This window comes from Pongo abelii, chromosome 10, assembly GCF_028885655.2.
Source record: "Pongo abelii isolate AG06213 chromosome 10, NHGRI_mPonAbe1-v2.0_pri, whole genome shotgun sequence".
Classification (NCBI taxonomy): domain Eukaryota; kingdom Metazoa; phylum Chordata; class Mammalia; order Primates; family Hominidae; genus Pongo; species Pongo abelii.
This window is the reverse complement of record NC_071995.2, coordinates 127331570-127346045: the sequence shown is the minus strand read 5'-3', so window position 1 is coordinate 127346045 and position 14476 is coordinate 127331570. Positions and strand designations below refer to the sequence as shown.

Genomic DNA, 14476 nt, shown 5'->3' with positions numbered 1-14476 from the left:
GGCGCCTGCCACCACGCCCAGCTAATTTTTTTTTTTTTTTTTAGTAGAGATGGGGTTTCACCATGTTAGCCAGGATGGTTTTGATCTCCTGACCTCATGATCCGCCTGCCTCGGCCTCCCAAAGTGCTGGGATTACAGGTGTGAGCCACCATGCCTGGCCCCAAAGTCCTTTTAAAGGAGGTGAAACCCACTTTTTTTTTTTTTTTTTTTAAGAGACAGGGTCTCGCTATGTTGCCCAGGCTGGACTTGAACTCCCGGGTTCACACAATCCTCCCACCTTAGCCTCCAGAGTAGCGGGGACTATAGGCAAAAGCCAGTCTTTCAACTCTACCTGAATTTCCTTGACATACAGTGAGATTCTAGAAATGAATCCACCTATAAACCTCATCCTGTTTGGAAAAATAATACTTCTCTCAGTATTCTTGCATAAATCTTGCACATTTCTTCATAGGCTTTCTTCCCTGTGTCCACCCTTCATCCTGTTTGTTTATTGGAACATGGTGAGAGCATACGCAGCTGTTAAGCACATGCAGCATGGTGTTGGCTTGGTTGGGGGAGATTTAGTGACTGATAAAATGACTGGGCCTCATCCACCAGTCAAAGCAGGACGGAACTAATGAACCAGGAGGTCCCATGCCCCACAGCTAGGAAAGAACATCACCTTCTGTGCCGAAGCTGAGAAGCAGCTCCTTGCTCTCTTATTTCCCGAGTGCACCCCTACAAAGCAAGGGCTATTAAAGACTGCATGCTTGGCATCCAGTCTCTCTTTCATTCTGTCTTTATTCGTGAGAGAGGACTACCTCCTTATTTCACAGTGTTTTACTTCAAAAACAAATCTCTTAGGATTTATGTCCTGAAGGTTCCATTATCAGTCCTGACACACAAAACCTACCCAGCAAAGGACAAAGAAGCTATGTAATTGCTGTTCTATTTTCAGGTATGTTTGAGGGACCATCACAAGGCCCACATCCCATAGACCACCCAGATATCTCTATTCTCTGCAAGCCAAGGGTGTAGGCTCATGGTTGTCAACCAGGGTGATTTTGTCCCCCAATGAAGAGTTAGCAATGTCTGGAGACATTTTGGTTGTCAGACCTGGAGCAGAGGTGGAGGTGCTACTGGACTTTTTCTACTGAGTAGAGTCCAGGGATGCTGCTCAATATTTTACAATGCACCAGACAGCCCAACACAAAAGAATTAGCTGGCCCCAAATGCTGATGATAGTGAGGTTGAGAAGCCAGTCCCTATGCTAAGCGTCTCTCTTCACTGTGTTGAGACATGGGGATGTGTCTATTTACTACACATAAATTCATGTTAGCAGCAGAGTATAATCTCCCAGTCAGGAGTGATGCTTTATGACTCTCTTAGCATCCCTAATGCAGGGTTTGGAATTGGTTACAAGTAGATAACAAATCTCTTCCATGTCTATGAATCATACTGTTCAATTAAGTGGGCTTATTTTAAGTTGGAGAGGATGAATGATCACCGCCTCTGCTCTTTAGGTATCAATTTCATTGCTTACTGACAAGGCCAAACATTCACACCCCCTACCCCCAAGTTCTTCACTTTAATAACCTGCAGGGTCAAGACTGACCTACCTACTTACAACCTGCAACTTGAGTCAAACTAACACTGATTTTGGCAGCAGAGTGATTCTGTGAGCTCAGTCTGAGCTAGGCTTTGGGGAGGCAGTCAGTGGAAGTCATCCCATCCTCAGCATCCACAGGGGTTCAGGAGCACAGAGGTACACTGAGGTGGCAGTAGGAATTTTCAGAACTGATGACCTCCATTGTCAATATATTTTGAACATCCTTGGAAAAGTAAATAACGCCTACGCTTTCTCTGAGGAATCCTGATCTTTATTTCAAGAAGACTCAGTTAATTATGAAACAAAACATCCATGAAAAGGAATGTTTATGAAATAGGTTTGATATTAGGCATTTGGTTTTGTATTTATTTAATAAATGTTTAGTGGGGCTTTATTTTTTGCCAAGTCATACACCAAGGGCTGGGGATATAGCAGTAAACAGAGAGATGGAAAAAGGGCTTACCCTCAGGAGCCAACCCACTTATATTTGTAAAACCTATCTGCATATGTGTTTTTCATTTATGTTGGTAATTATTTTATTTTTTATTTTTTTAAATCGGCTTCCAAAATAATGTTATAGCTACAAGAAACACAGGTTCCATCTTCCACACCTTGACTTTTGGGTCTCATGAACTAATTTGATTATAAAGCAAGCGTTGCCTTTGAATTCACTTTGTGAAGTTGCAAACAAAATCCAGTCTGCTTCTTTTTGCTCATGGAAGAGTGTCCTTTGTGAAAATGATCTTGCCAAGAAGGTTCATGCCAAGTTCCATGTATGTTATTAGTCCCATAAACATTTCCAAGAAGTCCAGGCCCTCTCAGTGAAGCCATTGTGCGAAGACCCATTGGAGAAAGTCTTTGGGTTTCTCAGTGAGGAGAGATCATTCAAGGTCTCCCTGCATGTACGCCATGAATTTCCCAATAGAAAAGATCCAGCAATGGACCTCGATGATCCAACATTCTGTGACCTGGGTGGATTTCTCCTGTGATCTAACCAGCAGCCATAGGTGGAGGCAGCTGGAAAGATATGGATGATATATACACCCCATGTTCTTCATTCACTCATTGGCTGATGGGCATTTAGGTTGATTCCATATCTCTGCAATTAGCTATGCATACACAAAGGCATACAGGGTGCTAGAATGGATGTTAGAGTCTCGGAAGGGGAGAGGGTGAGAGGTGGTTCAGGGATGAAAACTTACCTATTGAGTACAATGTACGCTAGTTGGGTGACAGGTGCACTAAAATCCCAGACTTCACCACCGTGTACTTCATCCCTATAACCAAAAACCACTTGTAACCCTAAAGCTAGTGCAATGAAAAAATAGTGTTGGTTCCCAAACTTCAGCGAGACTCATACCAACTTCACTATTATTCCCACATCTGTGTCCGTCCTCTTATTTGCTTCTTGAATATTTTTTCCTTAAAACGATGATTTTAAGTATTAAAGTACATTTTAATTAAATTAAAATTATAATACACTATCTAGAAAGGGAAAACCTACCTCTCCCACAGGCTTTCCATCACAGGAATGGCAGCTCTGTCCTTCATCCCCAACATCCTGATGCTGTGTCTCCTTCACACAAGTCTGCCCACAAATCTCATCAGTCCCAGCTTTAAATTTAATCCAGAATCTGCACACTCATTTACACCTCTGCTGCTGCTATCCTGATCCAAGTCCCTGTCTTCTCTCACCTAGATTACTGCAATACATAAAAATAAGTTACATCGTGACACTCCTTCTTCAAAACCTTCCGGTAGTCCCCATCTCACCTGGAACAAAAGTCTTTACAATGGCTCACAAAGTCCAAGGTGATGTGAATCCCAGCTCCCCTCTGAGCTCACCTCCCCCTACCTGTCCTATCTTCCATTCTGTTTCAGCCACATTAGTCTCCTTACTGTTCCTGAAACAAACCAAGCAAGCATCCCCAGGACCTTTGCACGAGTTTCCCTGCCAAGACCACACTTGATTCAAATGCCACTTTTTCAACAAAGCCTGCCTTGACTGTCACCTTAAATTGTATTCTCAGCACTTTCCATTCTTCCTCCCTTGTCCATTTTTTCCTAAGCCACTTATCACTGTCTATTGTATTTACTTGGTAATTATTATTATTATTATTTCATTTTTTGAGACAGAGTGTCACTCTTGTCACCCAGGCTGGGCTTCATTGGCATGATCTTGGCTCACTGCAACCTCCGCCTCCCGGGTTCAAGCCATTCTCCTGCCTCAGCCTCCCAAGTAGCTGGGATTACTGGTGCCCGCCATCATGCCCAGCTAATTTTTTTTTATTTTTAGTAGAGACAGGGTTTCACCACGTTGGCCAGGCTGTTCTTGAACTCCTGACCTCAGGCGATCTGTCCACCTCAGCCTCCCAAAGTGCTGGGATTACAGGTGTGAGCTACCATACCCAACCCAATTTTAATTATTTTTATCTCCCCTAACTAGGAAATCAGCTTCACGCAGGCAGGGAGTTTTGCCTGTTTCATTCAGTGCTGTAGAACAATGCCTGGCAAATGGGCAGGGGTCAGTACATATTAACTGAGTCAATATTTACCAAGTGAATGAAAAGAAATATTGTATCCACAGTGAAAATGGAAAACCACTGTTTTGTTTGTTTTGTATTTGGGCTATCAAAAGAAAATAACTATAAACAAGGAAAGCAGAACAAAGTTTTAAAATTCCAGCTGGAAAAGAAGAAGGCTTGGAAACAGTGACCTGTCTTTCTTTTTGCCAAAAAAAAAAAAAAAAAACATTAGTAGATGCTGTCAGGATGTTAGAGGTATGCTAGCAGAGAATAAGACTTTTCATTGTAGCATTAGAAGAACTGAATGACAACTGAACACAAAGGCTGTGTACACTCTGCAATACCATGGCACTTAGTGTCTAGCATTGTACATCTCTTGTACACAGCTGTGAGCCAACACACAGAAGTCCAGAGCCTTCCCACTCATCCTGGAGAGTTTGCTGTTCATAAGGCTTATTTTATGCAGGATGGAATTCCAGGGACTCTGTCTTTACCAGCTGGCTTGAGGCTAAGCTCTCTGAGGGCCTCTCAGATGTTGTCTAGCTTAAGGCAGACGGTGCCCAAATACCTATTGGTTTCTTGGCAAATACCAGATTCAGAAAGAAGGGCGTGCAGTCTTGGAGGCTGTACTAACTATACCTTTGGTTGTATCATTTCTTGGCACACATGCACATTTTGATTAATTTTATCTTGCCTACTAGAACATAAGCTTCACTCGGGCAGGAAGTGTTGCCTGTTTCATTCACTGCTGTAGAACAATGCCTGGCAAATGGGCACGGTTGGATACTTGCATATTGCATTGATGATACAGAAACACACAACATATCTAGGGGCCTACAAAGATGGCATCTCTGCACAGGAAGGAAGTTCTCTGTATTCCCTAAAAAAAAATAAAAAAATACAGGAGAAGCAGACCGAGCTCATCTTTTCCTAACGGACACTAAAGAGACTCTGGCAGGTGTTCAAGGAACTAATTTTCTAATTGAACTTCCTTGCCTTTGAAAATGTCTTCAGTCACAGATAAGCTGGAAAGAGATAAGGTGCCCTAAAACCTACATGCTGACCCAAACATCCTCTGTAGTTTGGTTAATAATGTTATGCCAATGCCAGTTTCCTGGCCTCAGTATTGGACTATGGTTATATGAAGTGTTACTACCAGTGGAAGCTGGGGGAGGGGTCTATGAGAAATCACTGTACTATTTTTGCAACTTCTTACAAATCTATAATTATTTAAAAACATAAAAGCTTAATTTTTTTAAAGAAGTACCTTCAGTCATGTTGGAGAAACAGGAGAATTGGAGAGAGGGGGAGAGAAAGAGGGGGATTAAGGAAGGAGAGAAACAGAGAGACTCCACATAGAGCAAAATTCCATTTGACACACTGTTGCCTGCCAATCATTTTGGCAACTCAAATTAAGCCGAGACTCTGAAATGTGTATGCCATCCATAACGTCCCCTTTTTAATTAGTGAAATTCCATCTTCAGAATGAGAATGAACCTCAAAGACGGGTCTTCAGATGGTTTGTTTGTTCCCTATTCATTGAATTCCGACACGCCTGAGACACAAGGACTTGCATTTGCACACGTGTTTGGGGAACGTTTGCTGCTCAGACTTTCTCATAAGCAATTGCTTTTAGCCCTTAGGAAATTTGCTTCGAATTTAAAATCTGAGGTAAGGAAATATAACACGTGCCATATCTTGCTGAACAGGGGGTGAGGTGGATCTTTTCTCCCCAGGACTTTGATCTGTGATGGGAAAGATCAGAAGGGAGGGAATACAGCTGCTGCACTTGACGGCACTAAGCAGTGCCCTTTAATGTGACTAAGTCTTACACCCCAGAACCAAGCCATTAGTAACCTCTGTGCTACAAATACTCCTGTCATTATACAAAGACGCTGCTCTTTAAACAAAATCACAGTACAATGGGAATAACAGAATTTTGAGAATAAATTTGGCAGTTGTTTTACACAACACACAATGTCCGTTTACTGTGAAGATAGAATTCAATGCTTATTGAAGGTTTGATGGGTGTTTAAAAACAGCCCTGTTAGTAATATTCAATATTGAAAGAGAAGTTTCAGTGCACCAGACACTGTTATGAGCACCTTGCAAATAAATATTAGCCCACTGAATCCTCACAACCCCATCGAAGCAGGTACTATAATTACATCTGCTTTAGAGAGGAGGAAACTGAGGCACACAGAGGTTAGTTAACTTGCCTACCAACACACAGGCTGTAAGTAGAAGAGATAGGATCAGAATTGAGGTCAGCTGGTTGGAAGACCTTTGTTCACCACCACCATGCCTATCTTTGTGATGAAAATTTCAGAAAACAGATCCTCCTCTCTGAAGAGCCCCATCTAAGCATCCCTTCTAGGTACAGCTGTAAGGTTGTGGACCTTAGACCTAGGGACCCAGGTGGCTTGGCTCATGCTCACCCTGGTAGACACTAGAGCCTACATTTTCTGAAGTAGGACATTAACAAAGTGCAAGGGGGAAGATGATCACTGTAAAATTTTACAACTACTTAGCATGCCATGCTGGAGACTTTCTGTCTCCAGCTTCCAAAGCCAGGGATAGATGCATTTATTTCATGATTGATCTGAAACTCAGGGGGCAAGAGGACTTACCAAAAATTAAACTCAGAGCTCCCAGATCAGTATCTTTTCGAATCCAAGCCATGGGGAAACAAACCCAGTATTCAGACCCTTTTATCTGAATATTGACTCTCCCGGCTCCTCAGTGACAAGGTCATGATACTTTCAATAAGCCGCCGATACGCTGACAGCGAGACCTGTCCCTCCCCACCATGATGTCAGCATGTCCCTCACTGAACACCAAGGTTCACAAAGCAAATGCAGTGAGAATCCCTTGTACAGTAAATCTCATAAAAAGATGTAGGATTTCATAACGTCGCTGAAAGGGGTGTCATAACAGTCCTCCAAGCATATCCAGAAAACATTTGCAAATGAAGACCTGCAAAATTAGTCCACTTAAAAATTGAAAGGAAAAACTATAAAGATAATGACAAGATGCATACTTCAGAAGACAATTATTTGAATCTGAAGGATTAAGATGAGAAACTAATGGAAACCTCTGAATCTTTTTGTAAATGAAAAAACAAAAAAAATTAAAAATAAGCATCCTTATAGTCATATTACAAAAGCTAAACAGAAATGAAATATGGTATGATAGGCTATCATTCTAGCTTGCAAACATTTTTCCAAGCAACTCATTCAAAATATGATTAGGGCTGAATTCTAACAAGAGCCAAAGCAGAGCTGCAATTACAAACTAACTCCTTCTTAACTATAACAAGAAAAAACATTTTTATCCCATTTATTTTTTAAACAAATTTAAAACAAATACTTCTTTCATTATTATGACATTCTAGTCCACATTGTAAGAGGATTTGCTTTAAATGAATTTTAGCCCAGTATTAATTATCCTCAGAAAACATATGCTCCTGTACCAAATTTTAGAATCATTATACAGAGTGACAGAGCAGCCCTGTTACAGCTTGGATGCTGTTCTCTGTTGAACCCGCAATGGTGACAGTAGGTGGATTATGCTGCTGCTTTGTTTATTTGTATTACAAGATGGAATACCTTTGCTGAAGAGTTTTATGCCGGGCATGTTTGCTTAATTATTGCTAAGCTATACTCATGCACTAAGGCCTCCCAGACACTAACTGGCAACATTTAACACCACCTAATTAAAAAAAAGTGTACTTTGCTTGGCTCTTTTCACATATATACCCAAAGTGAGATCTCATCACTCCTCTGCCTTTTCTTGGGCTTCTTGAACATAGACTTTCAATCATGCAACTCAAATGGTATCTCATCAAAGGATTCACAGCAGAAGAAAAATCACGTCCCTCTCCAAGTGTGAGGATAACTGAAGGTCTAGAGAGGCGGATTACTCTCATCTTGATCCTTTTGGAAACAACTTCTGCCCGCCCTTTGCCTCTTCTTCCCTCCATAACCCACGGTGTAAGGAGGGCTGTTGAGAGCATGTGGGCAGGTGCATAATTTGCCTTCCCCTGTTAATGCTGAACGGTCCCTGAAGGTAGTGAAAATCGATGCTTCCTGAATATCTATCTGCCACGCATGGAACCCAATCTCACACCAGGCATGCCAAAGATGAGCAGGGGCAAGCACGGGCACCTACCTCAAGATGAAGAGGTCCACGGAGGAATTGCTCGAGATGGTGACATAGGCTGTGACCACCTCTCCCTGCTTGACTGGCCTGGAAGGCAGCCAGATGACCACGTTACCATCCAAACGCAGCTCGCTGAGCTGGGCGCTGTCCTGGGCCCGGTAAAGGCCGACGGTGCCGATCCTCTGCAGGTGGGACGTGGTTTCCTCCAGCCCATCCTTTCCTGGACGGATGGCGTTGCCCTTCCTGAAGTCACCCCCGGCACAGTCCCCTCGCTCGTTTCCTGGGTGCACAGTGTAGTAGAGCTCCACAGAGGTCCCCTCCGGCTGGTCCATGGACTTCTTCCTCCCGGCACCCACCGTCGGGGCACTGAACCAGCTGGACAGGAGCTCCAGCTCAGCCACGCACAGCCCTAGGTCCCCCTTCAGCCGGCAGCTGCCCCGCACCTCTCTGGTCTCTCGGAAAGCAAAGACCCTCAGGCACGGCAGCTTCTCCCCGGCGCTGCGGTCGTCCCAGTCTCTGCCCACGACGTGGAACAGAACCTGCACTTTGGGCCGGCTCAGGTAGACTTTGTCCCGCAGGATGTGGGCTTTTAGTTTCCAATCAAAACTAAACTTATTGGTTGGACCTAAAAAGTTTGAAGTCAACATCAAGTCCAGAGGCACAACCTTTTCCACAGAAAAGGGTCCATAGCTGGCATTGAGCGCTGGGGGCTGCCTGGTTTTGTAGGTAAAGAAGGACTCCACCCTCGCCTGCAGGCTGGAGTTCCGCAGCAGGTCCTGGTTGGCTTCCTTCAGGAAGAAGGAGGTCTCTGCTCTGAGGACGTGGTAGCTCACAGGTAGGTAAGGTGGCAGTGAGGAGAATCTCTGTATGTTGTCTGTGACCCCGTGACCCTCTATCACTAAAAAGGGAAAAAGAAAGAAAAGAAAAAGACAAAGACAGGATTATTAATGGGCAATAATAATAATGAGCAGCCGCTCGTTAGCTGTTAGGTCTGTAAGCCATTTAGAAATGTGGGATAGAAATTCTGAAGTCCACTTGGCTAGAATTTTTATATTCTTTCTGGAATAAGTCATTAAACGATTCTACATGGTCCACGAATTATGCATATACTTATATTAGGTTGAAACATATGAAAATGAGAATTCTATAGAGTGAGATTCATTGAATGGTGGCAATTTCATAGAGTTCAACTTAACAGAATGATGGTAAATTACCTATAGGAGTAAAGTGGGTATTTTATTAATAATTTGCATGAGTTTAAAATGTACTTAACGGCACTGGTACATGAATAGCAAAACAGGCCAATGAATGAAGTCCATAAATAAACCCAAGAACATATGGAAGTTTAGTCAGTGATAAAGGTAGCATCTCAAATCCTGAGGTAAACATAGACTTTTTTTTCTTCTTTATAATTTTTTTTAATAGAGAAGAAGGTCTCACTAATTTGCCCAGTCTGGTCTTGAACTCCTGGGCTCAAGCAATCTTCCGACCTCAGCCTCCTAAAGTGCTGGGACTACAGGCATGAGCCACCGCACCTGCTGCAAATGTTGACTTTTAAATCATTGGTGCTAGGACAACTGTACAGCCATTAAGAAAAAAGTAGATCCATACCCCACACCATACATAACACTAAACTTCAAATGGATCAGCAATATAAATCAAAGAAGTTACATCTTTCAAGCACTAAAGAAAACATGGATGAATTCCTCTATAACCTGGGTTTAGGAAGAGCTTCACAATTATGACTCAAAATCTAAACGCAATTTAAAAAATAATAAATTTGCCTGTATAATTAAAAAATTTGCATTACAAAAATACCATAAATAAAGTCAAAAGGAAAATAACAGGCTGGGAGTAAATATATCACATTAAAAGGGATAATGGCCCTAATATACAGATCTTGAAATTTGAGGAAAAAGATTTTAAAAATTGAGAGAGAAGTGAGTAAAGGATATGAACAGATATTCACAAAAATATATTAAAATTATATATATATTTAAAACTATTGAGCCTCACTCACAATTAGAGAAATACAAGTGAAAACTACAAATACCACCTCTTACCTATAAGACTGACAAAAATTACAAAGTATAACACACAATATTGGGAAGTCGACAGGCAATAGACGGTCTTAGTATATTGCTGCTGAGAATGAAAAGCGGTACGACCTTTCTGGAAGGGAACTTGGCATTACATTTGCACTTTTCTTCGACTCTTTCATCTTACTTCTAGGAATCTACTCTGAAGATACCCCTCTGGCAATTAGAAAACACATACACACAAGATCATTTATTGCAACATTGGTTTTTTTTTTTTTTTTTTTGAGACGACGTCTCGCTCTGTCACCCAGGCTGGAGTGCAGTGGCGCGATCTCGGCTCACTGCAAGCTCCGCCTCCCGGGTTCACGCCATTCTCTTGCCTCGGCCTCCCAAGTAGCTGGGACTACAGGCACCCACCACCATGCCCGGCTAATTTTTTTGTATTTTTAGTAGAGATGGAGTTTCACCGTGTTAGCCAGGAGGGTCTTGATCTCCTGACCTCATGATCCGCCCACCTCAGCCTCCCAAAGTGCTGGGATTACAGGTGTGAGCCACCGTGCCCGGCCTCATCATTGGTTTTAAATGCAAAATATTTTGACACAACTTTCATACCTCTATGCAGAAAAATGATCGAATAAACTACAGTAAATCCACACAGTGGAGTATCATGAGCTGCAATAAGAAAAGGAAGAAGATCTGTATGAAGCAATATGGAGTGCTTTCAAAAATATACTGCTAAGTGAAAAAGCATGGTGCAAAAGGCTATCTGAGTATACTAACTTCTGTGTAAGAAAGAAGCGGAGTGTATTAGGCTGTTTTCACACTGCTGATAAAGACATACCACAGACTGGGTAATTTAAAAAAGAAAGGTTTAATGGACTCACAGTTCCACATGGCTGGGAGGCCTCACAATCACGGTGGAAGGCAAAGGAAGAGCAAAGGGATGTCTTACATGGTGGCAGGCAAGAGAGCTTGTGCAGGGGAACTCCCATTTACAAAACCATCAGATCTTGTGAGACTTACTCACTACCCCGAGAACAATATAGGGGAAACTACCCCCATGATTCAATTATCTCCACCTGGTCCTGCCCTTGAAACATATGGATTATTACAATTCAAGGTGAGATTTGGGTGGGGACAGAGACAAACCATACCAGGGAGATAAGAAAATGTCTATGTATCTGCTCATTCATGTAACACACATGAACACACAAGAAAAGAAATCAGAGTCTACAAGGTTGGTTATTAACAGGGGTTAGGTGAGAACCAGGCAGAAATAAAGGGGGCTGAAGATGGGGAGAAAAGATGGAGGGTGTTGTTTTTTTGTATAGTTCTGACCTTTGGAATCATGTTAATGTTTGACATATGATAATAATATCAACACGGGTGAGTAAAAACCCTGAATTGGTTACAAATGGAAAGAAATGAACTGAATTGTATTAATGAATATCAAAACCACACTGAAGGAGGGTAAGGGAGAACTAATCCAAGTAATTTTGGACACATATTTTGGCTGTAAATCCTGAATAAAGACAACAGAGAATCACAGACAAACATTGAATGATAGTGAGTAAATTTGTTTCGGACAAAAGTATGAATTAGCAATTCTGAAACTACTCTCTGTATATTTCTTATCAAGTAGATAAGAAATATATTGTGAACCTGAGAGCCTCGTTTCTCACTGTCAGGGAAGGGGTTACAAATATAGAAAGGGATATGGCCAAAATGAAACCTGCAGTGGGTTAGAATGGGATTGGTGTATATAAACTCCAGTTTATAATGTATATATAGAGAAAGAGAGGTAGATTGTATACACATATGTGTGCATGTGTATGTACATAGACGTGTTTCTTAACTCTGTCCTCAATGAGATACCAAGAGCAATCATCACATATAGCACCCAGATATTGGTTTCTAAATACCATTCTTCACTAAAAGAAACCAGGAATCCTTGGAAAAGTGTCTCATTCCTAATACAAGAAGAACCTGGAACACCTATCTTATTATGTCAGAAAAGAGGAAGAGCCCTTAGAATGATAACAATATGTCCAAAGGATGCAGGAACAGCAGCACTGAACACATTGAAGATAATTTGACCATCAAAACAAATAATGATGTTAAAAGATTGTAAGCCATTAAATGAAATAAGAATCTATGACTCGATGATACTGTCATAAAGTCAGATCGAAGGGACAGTTTTTCCTTATGATATGATCCAAACTGATCATTGACAACATTCACAGTAGTGATTGATTCAGGCAAAGGTCATAAGTGGATGCTAAAACTATCTGGTGAGAGTTTCATGAGTAACAGGAGATTCACATCATCTTAAATTGTCTTCCAACAAGTTAGCCCCAAGTTGTTCACTGAATTACAAAGGAAACATGGGTAGGTTTCGGTGGAGAAATCTGGCAGGCAGTGCTTTGACCAAGTGACCAAAATTGACATCATCAGGAATGCGGCCAACAGAGAAATGTCTCCCGACATGGACACACAGAGAAGAACACAATATCGGGTCCCTAGTATTTCTGCAAACATTTGCATAATTTGCATCTAATCATGAGGAAATGTCTAAGGTTCATTCTATGAAGTAATTGGCCTATACTCATCAAGAATGTTGAGGTCATGAGTTAAGAAGAAAGTTGAGAGAACTGTTCCAGATTTGTGGATAAAAAGACGTCTAAAGATACACAAAACTGAAGGCAACACATGATTAGAAATTTTATTTTCCTATAAAGAATATTTTTGAGACCATTGGCAAAATTTGCAATAAGCCTCTAAAGTAGCTAATAATTTTGTATCAATGTTAATTTCTTCATTTTGATAATTGTACTATACTTATATAAGAGAATATCTTTATTTTTAAAAATATATATTCAAGGCCGGGTGCAGTGGCTCATGCCTGTAATCCCAGCACTTTGGGAGGCTGAGGTGGGTGGATCACGAGGTCAAGAGATCGAGACCATCCTGGCCAACATGGTGAAACCCCGTCTCTACTAAAAATACAAAAAATTAGCTGGGTGTGGTGGCGGGCGCCTGTAGTCCCAGCTACTTGAGAGGCTGAGGCAGGAGAATCACTTGAACCCTGGAGGTGGAAGTTGCAGTGAGCCGAGATCATGCCACTGCACTCTAGCCTGGTGACAGAGTGAGACTCTGTCTCAAAATACATACATACAAACATATACATATACATATATATGTGTGTATATATATATTCAGAACTAGTGATAAAGTGACATTATGTTTGCTTGCAATTTACTCTCAAACAGCCTGGGGTGGAGGGGAACTCAGGTGAAAGGAAACATGGCCAAATGTCACCATTTGAGGAACCTGAGTGAAGGGTATATGAAAATTCCTTTTACTATTCTTGCAATGCTTCTTTAAGACTCCAACTGTGTCAAAATAAAACTGTTCATTGAAATAAATAAAACATAAGCGAGACATGTTGGTCTTTTTTTAATTCCTCATTTCTTCCTTAGAGATTTTTCCTGTTTATATTTATTCATTTGTTGGAAAAAATAGTAACAAGATAAGCCATTTTTCTCATGTTACTTAAAAATAATGAGTCAATGCCCCACCATATTATTATTCCTAAATTCGTTAGATTCTTTGATGATCTTGACCCATCTGGGTGGAGAGTGTCTTTTAGTCATTGATCACCAAAGACACTATCTTGTCATCATCGTCTTCTTTCTTAGCCGGGGAGAAAGTGTTCATTATTAACTCTTGCAGGTAAAATGAGTTAGCAGAATGAATAAGCATGCCACCCTGTCTCCACTGGGTGGGAGCCCAGTTCCAAGGCTCGGGTCCCTCTGGCCCCCTACTGAGATTCAGCACACCAAGTGGCGATACTGACTGGGGCGTAAACCACGTGCCTCTGGGCTCTGCATCTGTTCAGACTCGACATCGCAGACTGCTCACTCTGGCGCTCCACCCAGCCTGCGGATGGGTTTTGCTTGGCCCACAGTGTTTTTAAAAAAAATCTCTATAAAATGAAACTCAATCTTTTAAAACTGGGGAGTCTCTGGGTTTCCAGCTTGTCTTTGAAGATGGGAGGAACTGGCAACATTTGGGGTTTCTCCCCGCATGGAGATGATGGGAGGAGGTGACTTACAGCCCCAGTGTTGCTGTCATCCTATACTCAGCCCACTGTGCACCATGGA

General features: G+C 41.7%; 1 protein-coding gene across 1 annotated transcript in view; it reads right to left on the bottom strand.

Annotated features, from left to right (window-relative positions):
* TMEM132C (transmembrane protein 132C) overlaps positions 1-14476 on the bottom strand; it is a 459511-nt gene that overhangs the window by 298374 nt on the left and 146661 nt on the right. The window contains exon 2 of the mRNA XM_009248400.4: positions 8284-9172. Within this exon, the coding sequence (XP_009246675.3) occupies positions 8284-9172 (889 nt within the window). The remainder of the gene's footprint in view (positions 1-8283; positions 9173-14476) is intronic.